At 46.6% G+C, this 27609-nt stretch overlaps 2 protein-coding genes across 4 annotated transcripts in view; one reads left to right on the top strand and one right to left on the bottom strand.

The window, feature by feature from the left end:
- Nucleotides 1-16565, top strand: part of MTIF3 (mitochondrial translational initiation factor 3) — a 17748-nt gene extending 1183 nt beyond the window's left edge. For 2 of the 3 annotated variants that reach the window (XM_030562565.1, XM_030562574.1), the window contains exons 2-4: nucleotides 12205-12692; nucleotides 14249-14403; nucleotides 16248-16565. In XM_030562565.1, the coding sequence (XP_030418425.1) occupies nucleotides 12209-12692; nucleotides 14249-14403; nucleotides 16248-16463 (855 nt within the window). In that variant the 5' untranslated portion in view covers nucleotides 12205-12208 and the 3' untranslated portion in view covers nucleotides 16464-16565. The remainder of the gene's footprint in view (nucleotides 1-12204; nucleotides 12693-14248; nucleotides 14404-16247) is intronic. The other variant, XM_030562558.1, reaches the window with a different exon arrangement.
- On the bottom strand, nucleotides 16446-27609 carry GTF3A (general transcription factor IIIA). The gene is made up of 9 exons (XM_030562547.1): nucleotides 27263-27609; nucleotides 23907-24007; nucleotides 22074-22170; nucleotides 21777-21865; nucleotides 20674-20747; nucleotides 18177-18260; nucleotides 17169-17398; nucleotides 17031-17090; nucleotides 16446-16750 (listed from the first exon to the last, which is right to left on the bottom strand). Exons 1-9 carry the CDS (start codon nucleotides 27464-27466, stop codon nucleotides 16589-16591), a joined length of 1101 nt encoding a protein of 366 aa, XP_030418407.1. The 5' UTR covers nucleotides 27467-27609; the 3' UTR covers nucleotides 16446-16588.

Here is a 27609-nt window from a genome sequence, read left to right as displayed (position 1 = left end):
CCCCGTACCCTCCCCAGTACAGGTACCCCCCTCCGGTACCCCCTGTGCCCCGCCCACTGCACTCACCCCGTACCCTCCCCAGTACAGGTACCCTCCTCCGGTACCCCCTGTGCCCCGCCCACTGCACTCACCCGTACCCTCCCCAGTACAGGTACCCCCCTCCGGTACCCCCTGTACCCCGCCCACTGCACTCACCCGTACCCTCCCCAGTACAGGTACCCCCCTCCGGTACCCCCTGTACCCCGCCCACTGCACTCACCCGTACCCTCCCCAGTACAGGTACCCCCCTCCGGTACCCCCTGTACCCCGCCCACTGCACTCACCCCGTACCCTCCCCAGTACAGGTACCCCCCTCCGGTACCCCCTGTACCCCGCCCACTGCACTCACCCCGTACCCTCCCCAGTACAGGTACCCCCCTCCGGTACCCCCTGTACCCCGCCCACTGCACTCACCCCGTACCCTCCCCAGTACAGGTACCCCCCTCCGGTACCCCCTGTACCCCGCCCACTGCACTCACCCCGTACCCTCCCCAGTACACGTACCCCCCTCCGGTACCCCCTGTGCCCCGCCCACTGCACTCACCCCGTACCCTCCCCAGTACAGGTACCCCCCTCCGGTACCCCCTGTACCCCGCCCACTGCACTCACCCCGTACCCTCCCCAGTACAGGTACCCCCCTCCGGTACCCCCTGTACCCCGCCCACTGCACTCACCCCGTACCCTCCCCAGTACACGTACCCCCCTCTGGTACCCCCTGTGCCCCGACCACTGCACTCACCCCGTACCCTCCCCGGTACAGGTACCCCCCTCCGGTACCCCCTGTGCCCCGCCCACTGCACTCACCCCGTACCCTCCCCGGTACAGGTACCCCCCTCCGGTACCCCCTGTGCCCCGCCCACTGCACTCACCCCTTACCCTCCCCAGTACAGGTACCCCCCTCCGGTACCCCCTGTACCCCGCCCACTGCACTCACCCCGTACCCTCCCCAGTACAGGTACCCCCCTCCGGTACCCCCTGTACCCCGCGCACTGCACTCACCCCGTACCCTCCCCAGTACAGGTACCCCCCTCCGGTACCCCCTGTGCCCCGCCCACTGCACTCACCCCGTACCCTCCCCAGTACACGGACCCCCCCACCGGTACCCCCTGTACCCCGCCCACTGCACTCACCCCGTACCCTCCCCAGTACAGGTACCCCCTCCGGTACCCCCTGTACCCCGCCCACTGCACTCACCCCGTACCCTCCCCAGTACAGGTACCCCCCTCCGGTACCCCCTGTACCCCGCCCACTGCACTCACCCCGTACCCTCCCCAGTACACGTACCCCCCTCCGGTACCCCCTGTACCCCGCCCACTGCACTCACCCCGTACCCTCCCCAGTACAGGTACCCCCCTCCGGTACCCCCTGTACCCCGCCCACTGCACTCACCCGTACCCTCCCCAGTACACGTAGCCCCCTCCGGTACCCCCTGTACCCCGCCACTGCACTCACCCCGTACCCTCCCCAGTACACGTACCCCCCTCCGGTACCCTCTGTACCCCGCCCACTGCACTCACCCGTACCCTCCCCAGTACACGTACCCCCCTCCGGTACCCCCTGCACCCCGCCACTGCACTCACCCCGTACCCTCCCCAGTACACGTACCCCACTCCGATACCCCCTGTACCCCGCCCACTGCACTCACCCCGTACCCTCCCCAGTACACGTACTCCCCTCCGGTACCCCCTGTGCCCCGCCCACTGCACTGACCCCGTACCCTCCCCAGTACAGGTACCCCCCTCCGGTACCCCCTGTGCCCCGCCCACTGCACTCACCCGTACCCTCCCCAGTACAGGTACCCCCCTCCGGTACCCCCTGTACCCCGCCCACTGCACTCACCCCGTACCCTCCCCAGTACACGTACCCCCCTCCGGTACCCCCTGCACCCCGCCCACTGCACTCACCCCGTACCCTCCCCAGTACACGTACCCCCCTCCGGTACCCCCTGCACCCCGCCCACTGCACTCACCCCGTACCCTCCCCAGTACAGGTACCCCCTCCGGTACCCCCTGTACCCCGCCCACTGCACTCACCCCGTACCCTCCCCAGTACAGGTACCCCCCTCCGGTACCCCCTGTGCCCCGCCCACTGCACTCACCCGTACCCTCCCCAGTACAGGTACCCCCCTCCGGTACCCCCTGTACCCCGCCCACTGCACTCACCCCGTACCCTCCCCAGTACAGGTACCCCCCTCCGGTACCCCCTGTACCCCGCCCACTGCACTCACCCGTACCCTCCCCAGTACAGGTACCCCCCTCCGGTACCCCCTGTGCCCCGCCCACTGCACTGACCCCGTACCCTCCCCAGTACAGGTACCCCCCTCCGGTACCCCCTGTGCCCCGCCCACTGCACTCACCCCGTACCCTCCCCAGTACAGGTACCCCCCTCCGGTAACCCCCGTACCCCGCCCACTGCACTCACCCGTACCCTCCCCAGTACACGTACCCCCCTCCGGTACCCCCTGCTACCCCGCCCACTGCACTCACCCCGTACCCTCCCCAGTACACGGTACCCCCCTCCGGTACCCCCTGCACCCCGCCCACTGCACTCACCCCGTACCCTCCCCAGTACAGGTACCCCCCTCCGGTACCCCCTGTACCCCGCCCACTGCACTCACCCCGTACCCTCCCCAGTACATGTACCCCCCTCCGGTACCCCCTGTGCCCCGCCCACTGCACTCACCCGTACCCTCCCCAGTACAGGTACCCCCCTCCGGTACCCCCTGTGCCCCGCCCACTGCACTCACCCCGTACCCTCCCCAGTACAGGTACCCCCCTCCGGTACCCCCTGTACCCCGCCCACTGCACTCACCCGTACCCTCCCCAGTACAGGTACCCCCCTCCGGTACCCCCTGTACCCCGCCCACTGCACTCACCCCGTACCCTCCCCAGTACAGGTACCCCCCTCCGGTACCCCCTGTAACCGCCACTGCACTCACCCCGTACCCTCCCCAGTACAGGTACCCCCCTCCGGTACCCCCTGTACCCCGCCCACTGCACTCACCCGTACCCTCCCCAGTACACGTACCCCCCTCCGGTACCCCCTGTACCCCGCCCACTGCACTCACCCCGTACCCTCCCCAGTACAGGTATCCCCCCTCCGGTACCCCCTGTACCCCGCCCACTGCACTCACCCGTACCCTCCCCAGTACACGTACCCCCCTCCGGTACCCCCTGTACCCTGCCCACTGCACTCACCCCGTACCCTCCCCAGTACACGTATCCCCCTCCGGTACCCCCTGTACCCCGCCACTGCACTCACCCCGTACCCTCCCCAGTACAGGTACCCCCCTCCGGTACCCCCTGTACCCCGCCCACTGCACTCACCCCGTACCCTCCCCAGTACAGGTACCCCCCTCCGGTACCCCCTGTACCCCGCCCACTGCACTCACCCGTACCCTCCCCAGTACAGGTACCCCCCTCCGGTACCCCCTGTACCCCGCCCACTGCACTTACCCCATACCCTCCCCAGTACAGGTACCCTCCTCCGGTACCCCCTGTACCGCGCCCACTGCACTCACCCCGTACCCTCCCCAGTACACGTACCCCCCTCCGGTACCCCCTGTACCCCGCCCACTGCACTCACCCGTACCCTCCCCAGTACACGTACCCCCCTCCGGTACCCCCTGTGCCCTGCCCACTGCACTCACCCCGTACCCTCCCCAGTACACGTATCCCCCTCCGGTACCCCCTGTACCCCGCCCACTGCACTCACCCCGTACCCTCCCCAGTACAGGTACCCCCCTCCGGTACCCCCCGTACCCCACCCACTGCACTCACCCCGTACCCTCCCCAGTACACGTATCCCCCTCCGGTACCCCCCGTACCCCGCCCACTGCACTCACCCCGTACCCTCCCCAGTACACGTACCCCCCTCCGGTATCCCCTGTACCCCGCCCACTGCACTCACCCGTACCCTCCCCAGTACACGTACCCCCCTCCGGTATCCCCTGTACCCCGCCCACTGCACTCACCCGTACCCTCCCCAGTACACGTATCCCCCTCCGGTACCTCCTGTACCCCACCCACTGCACTCACCCAGTACCCCCTCCCCAGTACACATACCCCCCTCCGGTACCCCCTGTGCCCCGCCCACTGCACTCACCCCGTACCCTCCCCAGTACAGGTACCCCCCTCCGGTACCCCCTGTACCCTGCCCCCTGCACTCACCCCATACCCTCCCCAGTACACGTATCCCTCTCCGGTACCCCCTGTACCCCGCCCACTGCACTCACCCGGTACCCTCCCCAGTACAGGTACCCCCCTCCGGTACCCCCTGTACCCCGCCCACTGCACTCACCCGTATCCTCCCCAGTACATGTACCCCCCTCCGGTACCCCCTGTACCCCGCCACTGCACTCACCCCGTACCCTCCCCAGTACAGGTACCCCCCTCCAGTACCCCCAGTAACCCGCCCACTGCACTCACCCCGTACCCTCCCCAGTACACGTATCCCCCTCCGGTACCCCCTGTACCCCGCCACTGCACTCACCCCGTACCCTCCCCAGTACACGTACCCCACTCCGGTACCCCCTGTACCCCGCCCACTGCACTCACCCCGTACCCTCCCCAGTACAGTTACCCCCCTCCGGTACCCCCTGTACCCCGCCCCCTGCACTCACCCCGTACCCTCCCCAGTACATGTACCACCCCGTGTACCCCGCCTACTGCACTCACCCGTACCTTCCCCAGTACAGGTACCCCCCCTCCGGTACCCCCTGTACCCCGCCTACTGCACTCACCCGTACCCTCCCCAGTACACGTACCCCCCTCCAGTACCCCCTGTACCCCACCCACTGCACTCACCCGTACCCTCCCCAGTACACGTACCCCCTCCAGTACCCCCTGTACCCCACCCACTGCACTCACCCAGTACCCTCCCCAGTACATGTACCCCCCTCCAGTACCCCCTATACCCCGCCCACTGCACTCATCCAGTACCCTCCCCAGTGCACATACCCTCTTCCAGTACCCCCTGTACCCCGCCCACTGCACTCACCCCGTACCCTCCCCAGTACACGTACCCCCCTCCAGTACCCCCTATACCCCGCCCACTGCACTCACCCGTACCCTCCCCAGTACACGTACCCCCCTCCAGTACCCCCTGTACCCCGCCCACTGCACTCACCCCGTACCCTCCCCAGTACACGTACCCCCCTCCGCTACCCCCTATACCCCGCCCACTGCACTCACCCGTACCCTCCCTAGTACACGTACCCTCCTCCAGTCCCCCCTATACCCCGCCCACTGCACTCATCCAGTACCCTTCTCAGTACACGTGCCCCCTTCCAGTATCCCCTATGCCCCTCCCACTGCACTCACCCCATACTCTCCCCAGTACACGTACTCCCCTCCAGTACCACCTATACCCCGCCCACTGCACTCATCCAGTACCCTTCTCTTTACGCGTGCCCCCCTCCAGTATCCCCCATGCCCCTCCCAGTGCACTCACCGGTACCCTTCCCAGTACGTGTACCCCCCATCCTGCTCCCACTGCACTCACTGGTACCCTTCCCGGTACACGTACCCCCCTCCAGTATCCCCTTGTACCCCACCCAGTGTACTCACCTCGTACCCTCCCCAAAACATGTACCCCCCTTCAGTACTCCCCATACCCCGCCCACTGCACTCACCCTGTACCCTCCCCAGTACACGTACCCCCCTCCAGTATGCCCCATGTCCCTCCCAGTGTACTCACCCTGTAACCTTCCCAGTACCCCCCAATACCCCTCCCTGTACACACACTCCTCCAGCATGCCCCAGGTATCCCTTCCTAGTACATTCACCTGGTACCCCTCCTAGTACACGTTCACCCCGAAATACCCCTCCCAGTACACACACTCCTCCTGGACCCCCCAGGTACCCCTTCCCAGTACCCCCCAAATAGCCCCTCCAGTACCCTCAAATATTCCTCCCAGTACACACACTCCTCCAGCACACCCAGGTACCGCCTCCAGCACCTCCAAATATCCGCTCCCGGCATACACCCCCAGCACCTCCCGAAAATATCCCCTCCCAGCGCGCACACCCATCTCAACACCCCCAAATACCTCTTCCCGGTAAACACATCCCTTCCAGCACCATGCCCCATACCACCAAGATACCCCCTACCACACCCCCAAAATACCCCTTCAAAGTACTCACACCCTTCCCAGCACCCTTCCTAAATACCCAGCAAACGCTCCCAAAATACCCTCTCTTGGGTGGATAGAAATGGATTAAAAATATCAGATTTTTTATTTAAACTGGAATTGTTTATTTTGTTATTTAAATTATAATAAGATTTTCTTTAAAATATTAAACTGTTAAAAATATCTGAATTTAATACAAAATATGCTAAAGCCTAAACTTATTATAATCTCTTAAAACATGTAAATACTGTATGATCAGAACTTTGAGTTAAAGGCTGCTTTTCTTGATAAAAGTTAGATGGGGAAAACATCTAACTTTTGAGATCAAGTTTTATAAATATGGCAAAATAGTTCAAGTACTATGTTAAAGGCTTGTTTTGTTTAATACAAATAAATGTTGTGTGCTGTTTCCTCTGTTTAATTAAATTCGTTACCATCCTAATGCAGCTTGACAAGTCTGAGCAAGAGGGTTGGACTAGATGACCTCCTGAGGTCCCTCCCAACCCTGAGATTCTGTGAAGTCATGAGCAAAAAGTTAATTATCTAGTAAATAAGCAATATATCATTCACCATTCTCTAACATACTAAAACTGTACAATCAATAAGAATGTGAAAACATTAAATGAAATAATTGCTTACGTACATGTATATAGTTATAGTGTACTCTACTAGATAGCAAAAAAAAAGTACCAAATCTAGAATAAAGGCTCTAATTGTAAATCAGTATGTTTTAATGATTATATCAACTGATGAGTCTGCACTTTTCTTTAGAAAAGAACTGAAGTACAAATAGAAAAGTTGATTAAAATCAGTGATTTAAATCATTATAATTTAAATCACCCCACATTCCCCAAATACCCCTCAAAATACCCTCTTCCACCACAGGCCTGCAAGTACATCCCAAATACTCCCTCCCACCCCATCTCTAAAGTATTCCTTCCCAACACACACGCACCCAGAGTATCTCCTCCAAGTGCCCTTGTGCACAGAAAAAAATATCTCCCTTCTAATGTGCATGCACACTCCCACGCAGCAAAATACCTCATCCCAGCACTCAGCAAAACACCTCCCTCTCAGCATGCATATGTGTCCCGTCAGCATACACACACAGCAAAATACCCTCCTCTCTGGACACACATACCCTCCCCAGACACTGTAAAACTCATAGTAAAATACCCTCTCCCAGTTGTGCATGGTCCTTCCCAGAGAGTGTAACACACACACAGCAAAACATGCACCCCTGTCAGAAATACAAGCATCAAAATCCGTTGATGTAAAAAGATACTTATCTCTCCCACAGCAAATGAGCGTGGGTTTCTTGGGGGGGCAGATATGGCATTTGAAATGTTAGTTCATGGCACTAAATAAGGAAGACAAGGAGAACAAAGTTTGAAATGATGTGTATGTTTGGGGTAACAGGAGTTTCATTTTTCTGGTCAGTAATTAGTGAAATAATACCAGGTTCTTTGGGATGGAGGATACATTTTGGTATTGAGCATGTGACATTCTTTATGATCAGGTACACGAGAGGAAAGGCAATGTGGTGCAGTGCGTAGGGTACAGGACTGGGGATTCAGGTGACCTAGGTTCTAATCCTGGTTCTGCCACTGTTCTGTGACCTTGGGCACGTCACTGAATCTCTGTGTCCCCTTTGACCCTTCTCTGTTGTCTATTTAGACCGAAAGCTCTTGAGCATAAGGACTGCCTCTTACTAAGTGGTTGGTCAGCACCTAACACAATAGGCCCCCAATCATAGAGACAGTCATCTCAAAACTTGTGCCAGCCATAGGCCCTGATTCTGCAGACCCCATCAGTATGTCTACACTGCAGTGTAAGCCCAGGGTTCAAACTCAGGCTCAAACCTAACCCCCTTCCATCTACACACCATCACAGGGGCTGCCAACTCCAGCTGGCTCATGGGGCTTGGGCTGTTGCACTGCTGTGTAGACTTACTTCTAGACACACCTTGCAGGGTCCTAGAGCCCGACTCCAGCACATACTTGGAAGTCTGTACTGCAATGAAACAGCCCTGCAGCCTAAGTCAGCTGGCACAAGCCATATGTGGGTTTTTCTTTGCTGTACAGACATACCCTGAGCCTGAGTTAAGCCAGGACCCAGGGTTCAACTTTATTGCTTTACCGTGTAGATGCAGCCCCACAAGATTCATTGTCTTGCAGTCCACCAAAAGTATCCCATGAGTTGATTTTTCATGTCCTCTTTCCAGTCAAGTTTTCCCACACTAGACCATGCACAAAAGGCTAGAGGGGCCACCTTTTGGGAGGGTGCTATGGGATATGGGTGGCTGGACTCAGGGCCACATGGTGCACTGTAGATGCTGGAGCCCCAGATTGGCATCCAGGCTACAACTCCTCCTAACCTGGGGCTTCACATGCCTCGGCTCCTTATACAATGTATGTGGAGAGAAAGGGTCCTAAGAGTGGGATCCACAAAAGCTAGTATGCTAGGCAGGGAGCAGCCTAAACTAAGCAATAGGAGACATCAAGGAGAAGAATGTGTTGTAAGCCCTGCCCTCTTGCAGACTTAAGCACCTATCTCTGCTTGCTGTCCACAGCCAGGAACCTTTGTCATGGAGTTATGTAGGTGTTAGGATGTTTACACTACAATGTAAGCCCATGATTAGTAGAACTTGAGTTAGCAGCCCTGGAGATTGTTAACCTAGGGCTTGCGCCTCTACATTCATTCGTGACTCCCAGTTAGGAATTGTTAAGCCCTGGGTCCCAACCTGAGGTTTCCAGCATCTACACTGTGGGCCCAAGTCCAACCAACCATATCTCAGACTTCCTAGCGCCCTCCCAAAATGTAGCCACTGTAGCCCTTTGTTCATGGTGCAGTGTGGGAAAACTTTACTGGCCACCAAACTTGACTGTCCAGAGGACAAACAAAGTTGGCCCATGGGATACTTCTGGAGCATGGATCTACTAGGGCTGTGTCTATACTGCAAAGCAAGAGGGTTTGAATCCAGAGCCCCGGCTTGGCTCGGGCTCAGACCCCCAACCCTGGTGGGGTCCTAGAAGCTTGGATCTGAGTCCTCTGTTAGTGTGATTTGTGTATAGACAGAAGGGAGGTTAGGCTTGAGCCTGGGCTTACACTGCAATGTGGACATACTCTATGAAATACTGCTCCATTCCATATGCCTGTACCAAACTCTTACCTTACCTTCCTCTCCCCCGTCTGCCTGCTTCACAAACATCACCTTGGACAGAAAAAGCATTTTAACAGCTAGGTTGGGATAGCCATAGTAAAATGCACTCTCCCCACACGCCTTGGTTTCTTCGTTGAGTGCATTCTTTGTGTAAGCTCTTTAAATGCCTTTGGAGGAGTAGGGAGAAACATCAGGATATTGTCCTAACTCACTATATACAGTAACAAGATTGTGCACACCTTTAAACACTGTCAACAGCAAATCTTTATTTTCAACTTTTGACAAAACAATATAGCTTGACAAGTTAAACCACTAATATAGATGCAGCTGTGCTCTATTACAGTATATATGTGTTAACTTAGAGATGACAGAGCTTTCTAGTTTAGTTACTGAAATGACAATAGGACTTAACACGTATCAGCAAAACTGTCAAGTATCCTCCTTTGATTGCTAATATGGGACTAAGTTTGGGTAGCTCATGTTTTGCGGAAAATAAACTATTACTGTTGTTTTGAGTCAGTGATGTAAGAAATAGGTTGTATACTAAAGGACAATTGCAACCCTGGGCTAAATGTGTGCTCCTCTATATGGGCTTCCTATAGATACGTTAATGGTCAGGTTTTAACCACACATGCAAAGATTATGCATGGAAGTCTCATTCTTTTAAGTTCCAAGCCTCCTATAAACCTCAGGGACATGAACTTCTAAGGACTTTGCAGAGATAAAATAAGATAAAATAAAAAAAGAGCAAGTTAAAAATCACTTAGAAAAGTTAGATGCCTGCAAGTCATCAGGGCCTGATGAAATGCATCCTAGAATACTCAAGGAGTTAATAGAAGAGGTATCTGAGCCTCTAGCTATTACCTTAGGAAAGTCATGGGAGACGGGAGAGATTCCAGAAGACTGGAAAAGGGCAAATATAGTGCCCATTTATAAAAAGGGAAATAAAAACAACCAGGGAAACTACAGACCAGTTAGTTTAACTTCTGTGCCAGGGAAGATAATGGAGTAAGTAATTAAAGAAATCATCTGCAAACACTTGGAAGGTGGTAAGGTGATAGGGAATAGCCAGCATGGATTTGTAAAGAACAAATTGTTATCCTATCAAAGAAAGCTATCAGATTGGTTTGACACGAGTCTTGTGGATAAGGGAGAAGCGGTGGATGTGGTATACCTAGACTTTGGTAAGGCATTTGATACGGTCTCGCATGATATCCTTATCGATAAACTAGGCAAATACAATTTAGATGGGGCTATTATAAGGTGGGTGCCTAACTGGCTGGATAACCGTACTCAGAGAGTAGTTATTAATGGCTCCCAATCCTGCTGGAAAGGTATAACAAGTGGGGTTCCGCAGGGGTCTGTTTTGGGACCGGCTCTGTTCAATATCTTCATCAATGACTTAGATGTTGGCATAGAAAGTATGCTTATGAAGTTTGCAGACGATACCAAACTGGGAGGGATTGCAACTGCTTTGGAGGACAGGGTCAAAATTCAAAATGATCTGGACAAATTGGAGAAATGGTCTCAGGTAAACCGGATGAAGTTCAATAAAGACAAATGCAAAGTGCTCCACTTAGGAAGGAACAATCACTTTCACACATACAGAATGGGAAGAGACTGTCTAGGAAGGAGTATGGCAGAAAGAGATCTAGGGGTCATAGTGGACTACAAGCTAAATATGAGTTAACAGTGTGATACTGTTGCAAAAAAAGCAAACGTGATTCTGGGATGCATTAACAGGTGTGTTGTAAACAAGACACGAGAAGTCATTCTTCCGCTCTACTCTGCGTTAGTTAGGCCTCAACTGGAGTATTGCGTCCAGTTCTGGGCACCGCATTTCAAGAAAGATGTGGAGAAATTGGAGAGGGTCCAGAGAAGAGCAACAAGAATGATTAAAGATCTTGAGAACATGACCTATGAAGGAAGGCTGAAAGAATTGGGTTTATTTAGTTTGGAAAAGAGAAGACTGAGAGGGGACATGATAGCAATTTTCAGGTATCTAAAAGGGTGTCATCTGGAGGAGGGAGAAAATTTGTTCACCTTGGCCTCTAATGATAGAACAAGAAGCAATGGGCTTAAACTGCAGCAAGGGAGATTTAGGTTGGACATTAGGAAAAAGTTCCTAACTGTCAGAGTAGTTAAACACTGGAATAAATTGCTTAGGGAGGTTGTGGAATCTCCATCTCTGGAGATATTTAAGAGTAGGTTAGATAAATGTCTATCAGGGATGGTCTAGACAGTATTTGGTCCTGCCATGAGGGCAGGGGACTGGACTCGATGACCTCTCAAGGTCCCTTCCAGTCCTAGAGTCTATGAATCTATGATGCACAGACCTCAACTACTCTTGAGTGTCTTGGTGGACCTGAGTCAGTGTAGTATAAGTGAAAGAAAATATTCTAATCGAGGGTGCCAGCAGCACCAGGAGAGAGGGTCCACTGTCAGATTTTCCATCCAATTTTCTTCATTTGTGCATGTAACTTCAAATGCTGAGACTTTATATAAAAGCAAAACCCACCCCTCCAGACTATGACAAACTATCTGTTGTTACATTAGTAAATGAGCTAGCTCACATAACTCTTTGGGGTTCTTTAAAATAAGTTTAGACCCTACATTTTAAAATATTGGAAAAAAACTCCATTTATAATGACCCTTCAGAAACTTGAAATGGTTTCCCTGCCAAACCTTCTTTCTCTGTTGTATGAACACTTTATTATTGTAAGATCGCTGATGACTGTGCACCTTGAGTCTTATTAAATCAAAAAATGCATGACTTTGCAAACAAATGAAAGGATAGTTTAAAAATTAGGGCTGCCAACCTTGACTTAGGTCTTTTAACTAATGACTAGAGGTTTGTTTTTCCCCATTTTCTCAGAATGGCTGCCCTTTGCCTAAGGAAATTAATACATCAAGCCACAAGGAATGAAACTAGTTGTGTAAGTAAATACTTGGACATTCTTTTGGTGCGAACCATGCAAAAGACAACATTCTCTCAAACACTGATGGTGATGGCTGGTGCTAAAAGGAGACTTATGTTTGTACCTACAAAATCATTTTGTACAACTGAAGAAGCTGAAAAGAAACCAGAAGAAAAGAAAAAAAAAACAAATGCCCAAAAAACATTTGGAAGCATTGGGAGGAAAATTCCTCAACGGATCCTTCATGTAATTAGCGAAAATGGGGACAGCTTAGGAAATATGCACAGGGGAGATGTGATTCGACTCATGAATGAGCGTGATCTGAAGCTTGTTCCACTGCGTGAAAATGAAGAGCCTCCAGTGTACAGACTAATGACTGGGAAGCAGATTCATGAAGAGCAGCTCAAACGTAGAGAGAAGCAAAAAGCAAGTTCAAAAGCTGGTAGGTGCCTTGCTAATATAATATTAAACATTTTGAAAATTGCTGTATTAGAAGTAGTGGCAGTAGATCAAATCCTGTTTGTTACATCAATGAAATCCAGAGTACTGTCATCACAGTCAATGTTATTTTGGATTTGCATGCTGAAAAAGCAAAAATCAGTTTAGTCGAGTTAATGTAGAAAACCATTCTGTTATGCTCTCATAATTAATATTTTGGCTTGTTTAAGTACTTATATAAATGAATGACCTAGATTCTGGTACCATGGCATTCATATTGAATTTCTGTTCTTTTAAATGATCATTAATTTTTATGAATGCAAACTTCTTTATAAATGACACACAGTTTTCACAACTGAATATACCATATCTATAAGAAGCGTACTTTTGTCACCGATAGTCACAAAACATTGCTCAACATGAGAGAGAAAATCTGGAAGTCTTGACAGCAGTGTATTTACAGTGTTCCAAATGGACCCTTCCACTTTTTTTAATGTAAAATAACCAAAATTACTCACTTTTTCCTCATAAATCATTCTGTACCCATAGTTTAAATTATTGGGTTGATAACTTGGCAAGATGGAGCACTTAGAGGATGTGTTTGTATATAGCTATGTCTGACTATCTTGGGTTATCCTCATGCAAACTAAGAAATTGTTCACACTTTTTGATGTTTTCTGCTATTTACTACTGATTTGAGACAGGTGAGCTACTGCAGTAGCACCACTGTAACAGTTTTGGTTAGCTCTTGTTAAAACACCTACAAAAAGAAGTTTGTACTAATGGATATTTAAGAGCATATGCAGAGGTGGGAGGAGAATGAGTTGTATTTATGCTATTACAGGGACTTATTTCTAACAGAATTCAAGGCTGTTTGATCTTTTGAAACAGAATGGAGTGGAGGGGGATGACTAATTTTTAAAAGTTTTTCCACTGAACTATACAGTGGGAAAACACTTAGCCTTCTTATATTTAAAAAAGCATAATTAGGAATTCATACATTTCATGGCCAGGTACACCTTGGACCAGCCTTATTTGTTAAGTACCTGAGTTGTACTCAGCCTCATCTGAGACAGACCTTGACCAAACCTGGTTAGTCTAAAGAACAGGGATTGAGTGACTAGAAATGGTAATGGTAAGATGGTGGAAAGGCTAACAACCACCCCACAGCTCTAGTTTAATATTGGTTAATGGTTATGAGCCTTATGGAAGAGAGAGCTCTTTAAGAGGGATGTTGAAAGAGGAAAGGCCTGTCATAATGGTAGAGGGAACATGTTCCAAGCATAAGGAACAGCATAGGAGGCAGCGGCCTGGTAATGAGCAAGATATGAGGACATAAGGTATTGTGAGTGGGCAAAAAGAATGATAAACAGGTAAGACAGGGAACTCTTAATGGAGTAGGCAAGATGGGTTCTTTAGAGTGAAGACACTTGTCTGACCTGTACTCCCCCCCCCCCCCCCCCCCCAGTAGCCTCAGTGCATTAGAACACAGAATAGGGGTGTACACAACACTACTAAACTTAGTTTGAAGCCTATATATTATTGGTTATATTTTAACAGGGCCTGTTCAGCTGAAGGAGTTAACTTTTTCTGCAACTATTGCAAAACATGACTTAGAGACCAAAATTAGACACATTCAGCAGTGGATTGATAAGAAGCATCATGTCCGAATTTCTGTACAGCAAAGAAATGTTGCAGATGGACCAGAAAAGATGGTAAGCTATATTAAGGTTTTTTAAAGTGTTGATCAGCCAACTGTATTCAATAAGGCAACCAGTCTCAAGTGTTTCCAGGTATAATACTGCTTTCTTCCTTTGACAGTATACTCTTACCAGTATGTGATGGTGGTGACATTAGTACAGAGGGCAAAAACCTGCTGCTTCCTTTTAAGTGAAGTTATTTCCATTTATCAGACACCACTCTTCAGGACTAATTGTCTCTTCACAGAGATAATCTGAACAATGCATTTACACAAGTAAATCTCACACATTGCCTAGAAATTTTTTAACACTGCATTATTCTACTGCATGTGCCGAAGGCTGCACACGAACTGATTTTCAGTGGCACTTACACCGCCCGGGTCCTGGCCACTGGTCCGGGGGACTCTGCATTTTAATTTAATTTTAAATGAAGCTTCTTAAACATTTTTAAAACCTAATTTACTTTACATACAATAATAGTTTAGTTATATATTATAGACTTATAGAAAGAGACCTTCTAAAAACTGTTAAATGTATTACCGGCACGCAAAACCTTAAATTAGAGTGAATAAATGAAGACTGGGCACAGCATTTCTGAAAGGTTGCCGACCCCTGGTCTAGATTAAGACAATATGGAAGTTGAAGCTAAACAAATTCAGACTGGAAATTAGGTTTAGCTGTTTAACAGTGAGAGTAGTTAACCATTGGAATAATTTAGCAAGGATTATGGTGGATTCTTCCTCATGGGCATTTTGTTAATGTAAGAGGATTTTTTTTTAAAGAGATGGTATAGTTCAAAAGGAATTACTCTGTGGAAGTTTTACGTCCTTTATTCTACAGAAGGTGAGACTAGATGATCACAATGATCCCTTCTGGCCTTGGAATCTATGACTCTCTTCCACAAATATGCATGAAATCTAGCTTATTGTACTTGGCCACCTTGCTTCTGCCTCCCCACTCCTACTGGAGTACCTTCTTTAGCAATTCCATTTACTGGAGGGTCAATGGGTGGCTTCTGGGGCATGCTTCCTTGTTTCAATACACATTACTTTGCAGTGACTTACATCTGATCATGGTGGGGTCTATTTGTTAATTTAGGAGAACAGGATTTAGTGTCTCACGGTGATGCAATTCTGTGTGTGTAAATGTTAATGATTTACTTTAAAAGCGGAACAACATTTTATTGATACAGATTTAATGAAATGCTTTTTTCAAGAACGATTGAGAATGGGGCTCCGCCTACTTGTGCAGGTACAAAACAGAATCTTCTATGACACCATTCAGTCATTATGAGTTAGTTTAAGGCGGACTTTGAGTAGAGAAATTTACTGACCCCACCTGGCAGGTTCTTTCTCTACTTCTGACATTTTGTAACTTATTTTAGAAGTGTTTCCTTCACTCAGTCACTAGTTGAGCCTACCACTGCAACTACTTTGCTAAACTTAGGCTAACTTTTTCTATTAAAAGATTTCCTGGTCACATTATGCTTATAATTTCACTTTAAAATCAAGTGGAAAGAATATAGCTGTAAAGGAGAATGTGCTTACTGAAACTTCACTGAAACAGCCTTCTAAAATGGAGGGATTCGGTAGTAGCTGTAGCACTTTAAAAGCCTCATGTACTGTGGTGATGAATAGAGTAAGAGAACTAGGACAAGACATAAATTATTAGCTCTGATTTGGACTATGAGTACAGCACAGAGATAATGGTGTATCAGATTAACTGTAAAACTGCCACAGATGTAGACCAGACTTAACATTTTAATCGCTCTTCACTTACTCTGATGAATTACTAGGAGTGAGTGACCTGCTTAAGTCTCATTGTTAATATAACCAAATTTTAATTTTTCTTATTTTCAGCTTGCGCTCTTTGATCAGATTGTCGAGACTATGCCTGAGAAAGCTACTTACTTATCCCAGCCAAGAGTCATTAAAGAAGGAAAGAGCACATGTGTTTTGAGACACATGTCAGACAAAGAAATAAGTGACTACAGGAAAAGGGAAACAGAAAAACAGACAGACATTCTGAAAAAGGAGAGTGGAAATGAAACTACTGAACCAAGTGAACTGCAATGATTTTAATCAAATACTTGAAGTGACTATAAAACAAAATATTCAGTTTTCTATATAAGCCGTTATAAACTGACCCATGTGATAATAAAGCAATTGTCAATTCTGGCTGAAGTTGTCTCCAGAAGTCTCTAGTGCAGAGTCAGTGTTTCAACAGTTGGTAACTCATTTTCTGCAGGTTTATTCAGAGCCTTATTTTCTGTTGCCGCTTCAACCTTTCGTCGCTGTGCTTTAGGAGGAATATATCCACTCAGACGAGAGGCCAGACTTCGTTTAGGACGAGTTTGTTTTGCCTTATAAAAGATTCACAGTACAGTATTAGCAGCCTTTATAGATTAAAAAAAAATCCTGATCTGAACACTCAAAAGTTTTTCTTTGCCCTCCTTTACAGTATTTAAATTCAGAAGTCTGCAGCATGCCTACATAAAATAAAGTAGTAGGTAGACTAGCTTCCAATTTTAATACTAGTTTTAAAGACATTTTACATAATTGTATGTGTTAAATTAATTTACTCTTTGTTCCTGGAAGAGAGAGGAAATGGCTCAGAGGTGTTTGTAGAAGTACTTGACTTACTTTTAAGTTCAGCTTTCCCTTGTCAGGATCATGTACAACAGCATGCCTTGCAAGACTTTGCTGCAATTGAGAAGAAAGTTATGTTGACATGACCCAAGAGAAGATACTCTGGATTTTAAGGCAGTCTACAATACCTACTTTCATTGCAAACACTTTTCCACAGCCAGCATAATCACAAAAAAATGGTTTTTTCTCCTCATGAAATGAAAGAATATGACTCTGAAGATTGAACACAGTTGTGTAAGTTCTCCCACAGCCTTCTCTTGGGCATCGACATACTTCTCTTTCTTCAGCATGTGTTTTCTGATGTTGTCTAAGGTAATCTTTGCGTTTGAATGTTTTGGAACATACACCACAGATTACTGGCTCTAGGTGAAAAACAAGAAGAGAGCAACTTACTAAAAAAAATCCAAATGAAGGTTCTGACTTAAATAACTCAAGTCAGTCCTTCAGAATATGAGTCTGCAATTCATATTCACTAATTGAAGGAAATTCAGGGGCTGTTTCATGTTGTTCCCATCCTAGACTATTCATGTTTTGTACTAAGGAACTATATCCTGTTACACACAATCAGATCAGTGGGCAAATGGGACAGACTTGAGTACTATTTTTCAATTACAGATTAGCCAGAATGGTATAGAACAGGGGTAGGCAACCTATGGCATGCGTGCCGAAGGCGGCACACAAGCTGATTTTCAGGGGCACTCACACTGCCCGGGTCCTGGCCACCGGTCTGGGGGGGCTCTGCATTTTACTTTAATTTTAAATGAAGCTTCCTTAAAAATAAACCTTATTTATTTTGCATACAACAAAAGCTTAGTTATATATTGTAGACTTATAGAAAGAGACCTTCTAAAAATGTTAATGTATTACTGGCACCCGAAACCTTAAATTAGAGTGAATAAATGAAGATTCGGGACATCACTTCTGAAACGCTGCCAACCCTTGTTATAGAAGTATCTCATATTAAGCTGTATTAATTTGTAATAAATTATATAGAGAATCATTAAAGAAGGAATTTATAAAAATAATAAAGAACAGGTTGGCAAAACCTTTAAGTTAGTATTTGGGTTCTTATCCAATACACTATGGCACTGAACTTAAGCCACTGTATAGAACTGTAAAAGCAAGTTTTACTGAACTTACCTGCATGACAGTCCTTCATATGTTTTAGATGTTCTGTCCATGTTTTCCCAACAAATGAACAGTTGTCTTTTTTGCATGCATATCCTATTAAAACACATTGCTTAGGTTTAGAAAATACACTAAAATGTGTGAATTTGCCAGAGATCAGTCAACTAAATGTTAGATACACAGATACACCTGCTCAATAGAGGTCCAAGATAAGTGAAACTAAGTCATTCTTAACTTCCAGTGCTTGAATGGTTAAGGAAACTGAGTGTGAGGGGTTTTTGAGCACTCCCATCTTCTTCCTGACCTCCTCTTACTTCTCCCTCCCACAAAAAGGAAAAAAAGGTTTCCACTTAACTGACTTTTTCAGAAAGGAAGAATTTTGAAACTTGGCATAGTGATATTTCTGAGTCTTGAACAATTTGATTAAGTTTTATGATTGAGAAGTGTCACTCTAAGTGGATGAAATGTTTTTTAGCTAAGGATAATGAATCCCTTTCCCATTTGGACATCACTATGCACTCAAACAGCCTATCAGGCAAAGGCGGCTGCTGAGATAATCTCCTGGTACATTAACATCTCCCCGCCCGCCCCCTTCAAAATTAAAAAAAAAAAGCTATCATCAGAGAGCAGGAAGAGAGCTGGACACAATGCAAGTCTCATGATTTTGGAGATTTTCCCCTAACTTGCTAAAGTCTGCAAATTCTTTCATTTAGAAAAATGAAATTTGCTACCACTATACAGTTAGCAGCAAGACACTGAAGTTGCCCCTCCTTTGCTCAATTCAGTTTTCAAGGCAGGAAAATTGAGTGCAACACAGGAGTTGTACATTTACCAGAAGATGTAAAATTAAAGTTTCTATAACAATGCTAATACAGCCACACTGTTTTCATGCTAAGTGCACAACTATATAAAGAGATCTGTTTTGTTAATGTATACCTAAAATCCACAGCACGTGCAGCATGCCTCAGCGTGTAAGGCTGCTAGAACATGTTCGTTTTAATTTGAGGGTTGCAAGGGTTCAGAAAATTAGCTAGGATACACAGATATGGCATCAATTACCTATATAGCATACTTCAAGTTCATAGCAGCCAAAAGCCACTGGCTATTTGTCCTATGTGAAATGAGTAGTTCAGTCCAATTCTGAATTAAGATATATCATTGTGAAGTGGCATTGCAATTAGCTCCTTTGTTGGCACTCAGCAGAGAGCGCAAACCTCACAGATTATCATCAGTTCTTAGATGGCTTCCCATTAAGAACTGAGATAGGGCAAAACGGCATACCTAAGCACACTGTAAAGCTGACTGGAACCAAATATTGGACCTACAATACTGAAGCTATTGGAATTGTACCTAGATTTTGTGATAATTGTCCTCTTACATTTTACTAGTGTAAGCCACATACCAATCTTTGATTTGCCAAGATGCAAGTTTGCATTAGGTATGATTAAATTAGGCTTAAGTCACTTGACTTGGAGTTAAAACTGAGCACAATCTATCTTATAATAGGTACTTATATGGCCCTCATTAATATCTGAGTGCCTCAGGAGCTAGTAATGTATTCATTCTCAGCCCCTCTGTGAGGTAAGCAGGTACTATTATCCCATATTACAGATGAGGAATGGAGTCAGAGGCGAGGCCCAGATTTTTAAAGATATTTAGGCACTTCTCTGCTCAGCATTGCAAGGTACAAATGACAGCCAACTAAGTCTCATTTTCAAAAGAGAGAAGGCATATCTGCACTGCCCTCCAATTTGCGCTAAGGTGGTGTGAGTAGCTGTGTGCACCAATGTGCTGTAACTCCCCTGTATGGATGATTTGGGCATGAATTTAAAGTTCCTAAATTTGCAAGAGATTAAATCTTACTGAAAATTTATGGAACTCAGAGTATGTACCTAAATCACTTTTGAAAATGAGGCAAACTGCTGTGTCACTTATGCCTTGCAATGCTAAGCAGAGCAGAATTCTAGAGGTATTCAGGTGCCCAGTGCAATTTTCAGAAGTTGGGAATTAGCACCTGGACACTTTTCAAAAATCTCACATCTGCATTTTTAGGCCCCTCTGTAACTTTAAAAATTGAGACCTATGTGACTTGCCCAGGGTTACACAGGAAGCATGTGGCAGAACAGGGAACAGTATCCAGGTCTTGCTAGTGCCTTAACCACTAGACCATATCAAAATAATCTCAGAGGGAAGGAACGTGTGATCTGGGAAGGACCTACCTGAACAGTATGACTAAAAACACTTGGAGCTATTCTGCCAAGACCGTGAATGTTCTCACTTACATTAAAAGTGAGGTACACACTGAATGCTGCAACACCCTATAATTACACCTCAGCCAGCTATCCAATTAGTCTGTGCTGTTTTGTGTCAATTTAGACTGTTTGGTTTGTGAAGTGAGGGCCATGTCTCAATCTGGTTGTAGATCTCCAAGCCTCCAGGCTACACTGAAAAACAAGCTAGTTTTGTGGTTACTTCAGGGTGACTGAAGCAAGAGGGAGAACTAGATTACCTTCATGTATCTTCTCATGCCGTTTTAGTCTACTTGGAGTCAGAAAATGTTTTCCACATGCTTCATGACTACATCTAGGTGTTAAATACATTAAAAACAATCAAACAAGGCAAGGCAAAGCAAAGACACGAATGAGCCAAAAGCAATCAGAAAGGTGCAATCAAATGTATTTTTTCAGAAAGGATTCTCCATATTTTTATAATAAAATAGAACACTACACAGTGCAGCTCTGATAATCCTGATCCACTCAACAGCTACAACTTTATGTTGTAATTATGAAACATTTTCTATGTATATAGCAAGTATCATCCACGACTTTAAAAGCTTAGTTAAACCTCATGTCATCCCTGTGAGGTAGTTTCTCCTTCTGTAAAATGGGGCAAGGTCAAATGATACATCCAAGGCAATGCAACAAGTCAATACCAGAGCTGGAGGTGTGGTGGGGTCTCCTGTTCTTGTAATCTAGCCAGTGGACTATGCTGCCTCCTTCAGTTATGCTACATATAGTTAGAAGTAACAATGAAACTCATAAGAAAATTCCACCTATAAGAAATAAAAGACCTAATTTTGCTTCCATCAATTAATACGGGTTTGCTTTGCTAATGGAGACATACAACTCCACAAAGGTAGTACTTTTCAGTCAAGTCAATTGTGTCCTTACACCTAACTCACACTTGCTCACCACTCACCTGTGTTAATTAAGCAGCTACTCCCTGATGGGGAAGCAGGCAGGGGAGCCAACCTGGTAAAGGAAAATGCTATTCTACCTATGGATTACACTTTATATGTAAAATGTAAACTATACAATTGGATGATGCTGTAACAAATCCAAAGCACTGAATGTACAAAATATTTCCAGTTATAGAGCACAGGACTGCTACTCAGAATAGACTGGCAAAGTGAAGGGATAGTTCAACACATGCATTTGTATGTATGTCTGTAGAGCAGAAGTAAGCTGTTAAGCCTGAAGTTAACCTAGCAGCATCCCTTAAAAATAATTATTTGTATCCTGTATCATCCACCTACATTGAAGATCTTGTATCTTATTTCACTTAAATATTGTATATGGGAACATTTACAGTTTATTAAAATTATTCACTTACTTGAAAAAAGGTTCACTGGTGTGTTGACAATGATGAACTTTTAGCTGTTGATGTTTTCTAAAAGACTTGCTACAACCTTCAAAGTCACACTGTTTGGAAAATTAAGTTGGTTATGGTTAGAGAGGCCAATATGATCCACAGGTTTTTGCTAATATTACAAATTCAGTACCAAATATGCAACTGTTTTATAACAACATTTGAACATGCACTCATGTTTCCAGGGTCTGAAATATCTGGTTAACTAAATTAAGTGGAGGCTGTTTAATGCTAAGCATGTATTAGCAAAGAGTTACTTACTACATACTGCTTTTGCTGATTTTCATGCTTGCGTTCAACATGCTTCTTCAAGTTTGATTTTGTTGTAAATTTTTGATTACAACCATCAGCTGTGCACCTGCAAATAAATTATACTTTCTTAATACTGTATTCAGATAATCGGGAGAGTGAAGGGAAAGAGTTAGAGCAACAAGTTTAATTCTTTATATACGTTCATTAAAAAACACTGACTTATGTGTATCAGTGTCTTCAAAATATTGCACAAACATTAATCAAACCTCACAACCATCCTACAGAGTATTATCAATATTTTAAAGATAAAATGGCAGGATAAGTGACTCATTTAAAGCTACAGTGGAAATCCCTGTCAGCACAGAAATTAAAATTTAGGGGTTCCTGGCTCCCAGACCACCACATACCCACACCAATTCTTGGAAGTTTGTACTTAGCATTAGAAAAGTTGGAGTACTTTATAGTATTATGGTATTAAAAATTCCTGAAATCTTTTAACAAACAGTCTTGTACAGTTTATTTCATCCTGAAGGCTCCAAGAGAGTTCAACCCACATAGAAGTCACTTCACCCACTGAAATGGGGCAATATGTGATAGTTTAAACACCCAAGAGTAACACTACAAATTTACACAATCACCAGTGTTCTCTGTTTTATGTCTCATTTGAAAGAGGAGCCCTTCAGCAGCAGTGCTCCCTAGCGATGTTGATACATTCAAGTAAGAAGTGAGCCAAAGACAAAATACTTGTGGCTGAATCACCAACATCCTACAAAACCTGTTTCTCTTAGTATTCCAAGTTCTGTCCATGCCCAATCCTGTTTAGCACAAAAGACTTGGCTGACCAAGTTAATATGGTTTTGCATTTTCAATTTGGTTCATTTGCAAAAAATGTAAGAGAATTACTTGGTAAGTTTATTTACGCAGTTGCTTCAGTGACCTCATTAAGAGTAAGAAATACATAGCTACATCCTCCCATTTCTATTAGTAATAGAACTAGTTGGGAATTTTTTGACAAAATGATTTTGTTATCAGAAAATGTCATTTTCTCTAAACCAAAACCTTCATGTGAATTTACCAGATTTGATTAAAAAATTTCCTTGGAAAGTGGGAGACCAAGGGTCAAGTCCCTGCTCTGAATCAGGCAAAGGTGTCTCATTTTGGGGGGGGGGGGGGGGGGAGGAGGGAGGGGACAACAAAAAAGAAAACACCTGTAAAACATCTTTGTTTCATCTGCTTACGCAACAGGAAAAATTTATGAAATCTCAACAATTCTCCTGGGACGGAAAAACAATTTCCCACCCATCTCTAGTTAGTCAGGCATGTAAAATGTTGTACATAGCAATATGCATTTTTAATATATTACAAAAATAAAGGAGCGATTGCTGAAGATTTTAGTAGTACAGGAAAGTTTAAATGACAGCAAGGAGAGGTCAAGAGCTTAGTAGAATTCCAGTAAAGGATTTGGTATTTGTACTGAGAACATGCAAAGTTACCTTAGATTAGATAAACTAGAACCCTCAGGCACCATTGCACAAGCCAGCTACTAACTGCTTGGTGCTAGAAGGACAGGGTATTCCATAAACATCTACTATGGATTCTTCCCACCCCACCATCCTCTGAAGCATTTGGTATGGGCCATTGCCAGAGACAGGATACCAGGCTAGATGGCTCACTAGTCTGAAGCAGCATGCCGACTCATGTTGGTTTCTGTGACACTGAAATCATACTAGTTTTATATTTTGTTTGGCTTTCCTGAAAGTAAGTTTTCTTTTTCAGTTTGTTTCTATAGGACAGCAGTTGATCATCTTTTCAGTGCCTGAAGGAAACAAGTACAATACTTACTCAAATGGTTTTTCTCCACTGTGCGTAAGAAAGTGGCGAGTAAGATGGAAGTCTCTGGTGAAACCTTTACCACAACCATTATAATTGCAAATAAATGGTCTCTGACAGAAAGAAAGAGAGAGAGAGAGACTGCTTAAAAATCATAAAAGTAAGTTGTTTTAGGAGACTGATTTTCAGGAGAAGCTGCCCTTATATGAATGAAACCAAGTGATTTTTTTTCCCATATAAACAGTGCATTTAAGAACCATGAGGGAAAAAAATCAAAGCATACAGGGCACAGCTTTAGTCAGTGTTAAACCATTAACAGTTACAGAAAATGTTTAAAATATTCATTAGTGTGCATAAGTTTTCTCTTTATAAAATTAAAGCACTTTTATATCCTCAGGTTGCACACACTGACTGTTATGGGAACCCATTTAAAATATTTTCCTAGATAAAAAGAAGAGTCTCAAACTTTAATCTGGATTATTTTTTTTAAATTTAAGAAAATGCCAAAAATCTGTACCCATAAGCCTTTGGGTTTATTTCTAGAGTTCAGACAAGTTTCTTACAAGATGATTAATGTTTCAGAATTAGCACAGGGTGATCCTACAATAGTTTAACTGAAAGAGAGAAAAATACTAATGCAGTTTTTGTTTACATTGTATTTGACAGCATTTTGAGTATAGTCAATTTTATTAAAGTTAGTTTCCTCTTTGTGTGTAGTTTTTCCATACAGCCACACGGGGAAGTGCACAAACTTTAAAAATAATTAAATAGGGAAGTTTGATGGTTAAGCCACAAAATTTGGTAGGAGGGCAGACACCTGAAGGACCTGGATCTACTTTTAATTAACTAGATTTCAAATAGTTAGTTAAAAGTAGATCCATCTGATGAAGTGGGTATTCACCCACGAAAGCTCATGCTCCAAAACGTCTGTTAATCTCTAAGGGCTTGTCTACATCACAAAGTTGCAGCGCTGGTGAGGGGGTTACAGCGCTGCAACTTAGGAGGTGTACACATCTGCAGGGCATCACCAGCGCTGCAACTCCCTGTTTGCAGCGCTGGCCGTACTCCCGTTTTGTCTCGGGTGTAGAGGATCCAGCGCTGGTAATCAAGTGTAGACACTTACCAGCGCTTTTCTTGACCTCCGTGGAATAAGCAGGTATCCCAGCATACCTGAGGAAGCCTCTGGTAATCAAGCTGGTCTCCTTCCCCAGTTTGCTCTCGCGTTCCCCAAACCCCGAGCAAGCAGGTCTTCTTCCCTGCGGTTTGCAGGGTGGTTCGGGGAACGCGAGAGCAAACCGCGGCGAAGCTGGTCTCCTTCCCCGGCTTGCTCTCGCGTTCCCCGAACAAGCAGGTCTCCTTCCCTGCAGTTTGCAGGGTGGTTCGGGGAACGCGAGAGCAAACCGCGGCAAAGCTGGTCTCCTTCCCCGGTTTGCTCTCGCGTTCCCCGAACAAGCAGGTCTCCTTCCCTGCCGTTTGCAGGGTGGTTCGGGGAACGCGAGAGCAAACCGCGGCGAAGCTGGTCTCCTTCCCCGGTTTGCTCTCGCGTTCCCCGAACCCCCATGCAAGCAGGTCTCCTTCCCTGCGGTTTGCAGGGTGGTTCGGGGAACGTGAGAGCAAACCGCGGCAAAGCTGGTCTCCTTCCCGGTTTGCTCTCGCGTTCCCTGAACCCCCCCTTGAAGCCGCCCAACAGCGCTGCAGTATGGCCACATCTAACACCACTTGCAGCGCTGGTTGCTGTAAGTGTGGCCACTCTGCAGCGCTGGCCCTATACAGCTGTACTAATACAGCTGTAATAACCAGCGCTGCAAAATTGTAGATGTAGACATACCCTAAGATGCCACAGGATTCTTTGCTGCTTTTATAGATTTCAAATAGATAGCGTCCTTTTAAATTGCTGGAGGCTATTAACATGGTACAATGCTTTCTATTTCTATAGATTCTTTCACCCAAGGAGCTTGAGGAATTATCAGAGGTTTGTAAAGTGCTGTGGAGATATGTTGCTGATCCTGCAATTGACTATGCAATCCCAGGGAGCCCCAAATGATTTCACTAGGGAAAAAGGACAAGGGAGGGAATCTGTTCAAAGTCAATTGAAGGATCAGGGTCCAAGTGAATTGTACCACCACCTCACAGATAAGAAGACTAAAGCACAGAGATGTTAAAGTGTAATGTGAGTGGGGGCTTTTTTTAAGTGACAATTTTTTAAAATCAATTTTCTGAGAGAACATCCTTTCTTATACCAGGATTTTTTAAAAATCCTTTTAATTTAAAGGGCAATTTAGAGTTTGCATTTTTCTGTTACGTTTAGAAAGGGCTTCTAAACCAATCTGACCAGACCATCACCAAACATGCTCAGTCACCCCTTCCCCTCCCCAATTCACACTCTTGTCTGTGACTTGGTTACTTCCAGTTTAAGTTCTACTGTTACCATGAATGGTAAACATCCTCTTGCAGAACTTAGGGAAGGGTGTGCACCCTCAATAAAAGTGAAACCACCTAGACAGTGTTGCCAAACCTTCAAAATAAAATGATGAGAAAAACATGGAGTTTTTTATTCTCTCTCACTCACTCACAGTAATCACAGCGGTTGCTTGCGACAGCAGCAGACACCAGATTTTTCTTGTGAAAATTGTGATTTCCAACTTGATACTGCCCAGCAAAGTTATAAATGGTACCCAGGAGTCCCAATGCCCATTTACACAGCTGTGCTCAGTAGAGTGCTGCATGTCGAGTGCATCACTTCCTCTGAACTGTTTTCTGTTGAAATAAGTCACCGCCTTGAAGAGAAGGCTCTGCTCCTTGCCCTGAAGTTTCTTGATCTCCCTCAACTCCTGCCTTCTGCCATTGCAAAATGCCCAGTTACTCACTGCTGCCCCTCCCAAGGGTTATGTTACAGTGGGGGCGAGAAGGGTCCCATAAAGCACACAATAGGGCAGCTTGCACATCTGAGGCACAGGCCCCTGGCACACACTAGTCCTGGGGGCTCTATGGGACTATGTGAGCAGTGCTGGCAACTTGTCTTCAAAGCACTTCAGGCAGCTTGCGACAGTTCCTCAGGAGGACAGAGGCATGAGGCACAGAGCACGTTTGCTAGCCCCATGCCAGCTGCACCATGCGGCCTGCCAGCTTCCTTGCCCACAGGCAGCCCACAGGGCCTCATGTGCATGGCCCTAGGTGGCAGCAAACCAGGCCTGGTTCATCTGGCAAGTCGGCCCAGAGCCTCACCCTGCCAGGGCAGCCCAGCAGGCAGAGGCTCCCACAGCCCTGGGATCTTGGGGTGAGAGACACTGAGCAGAGCCCAGCCCAGGAGAGCAGGGCTCCATAGGTGGGCAGCCCGCCCCGCCCACTTCCCGGCCCCGCCCTCTCACCTCCCCGGTGTGCCGGCAGAGGTGCGCGTTCAGCCTCCAGGCCTTGCTGAACGTGGCCTCGCAGTCGGGGAAGGAGCAGATGAAGCGCTTGGCGCAGTCCGCGGGGGGTCTCGACTCCCCCATGAGGCCCCGCACAGGCAACCGCCGGCTCTGCACACACTCGGCCGCCGCTCCCGCCGCAGCCTCCTCCTCGTCCCCGGCCATGCTGACACCACGTGATGCGCTGTTATTCTTGGCGCCGCCCTGCGTCTCCTTTCTGTCCCCTCTCGGCTCCTATCTTCCGGCGCGCGCCCGCTTGATCTCTATGCGCTGCTATTGTGCTGTGTGCGCGTACCAACGAGGCGCGT

Source organism: Gopherus evgoodei, chromosome 1, assembly GCF_007399415.2.
Source record: "Gopherus evgoodei ecotype Sinaloan lineage chromosome 1, rGopEvg1_v1.p, whole genome shotgun sequence".
Lineage (NCBI taxonomy): Eukaryota > Metazoa > Chordata > Testudines > Testudinidae > Gopherus > Gopherus evgoodei.
The sequence above is the reverse complement of the archived record's forward strand: the minus strand, read 5'-3'. Positions and strand labels throughout refer to the sequence as shown.

Coding starts and splice junctions, on each gene's coding strand:
- GTF3A (XM_030562547.1), bottom strand. CDS start 27,466: ATGGCCGGGGACGAGGAGGAGGCTGCGGCGGGAGCGGCGGCCGAGTGT. Junction 22,171..23,906: donor AGTGGAGAAAAACCATTTGA/GTAAGTATTGTA, acceptor ATTTATTTGCAG/GTGCACAGCTGATGGTTGTA. Junction 17,091..17,168: donor GAAAAGTGTTTGCAATGAAA/GTAGGTATTGTA, acceptor TCTCAATTGCAG/CAAAGTCTTGCAAGGCATGC.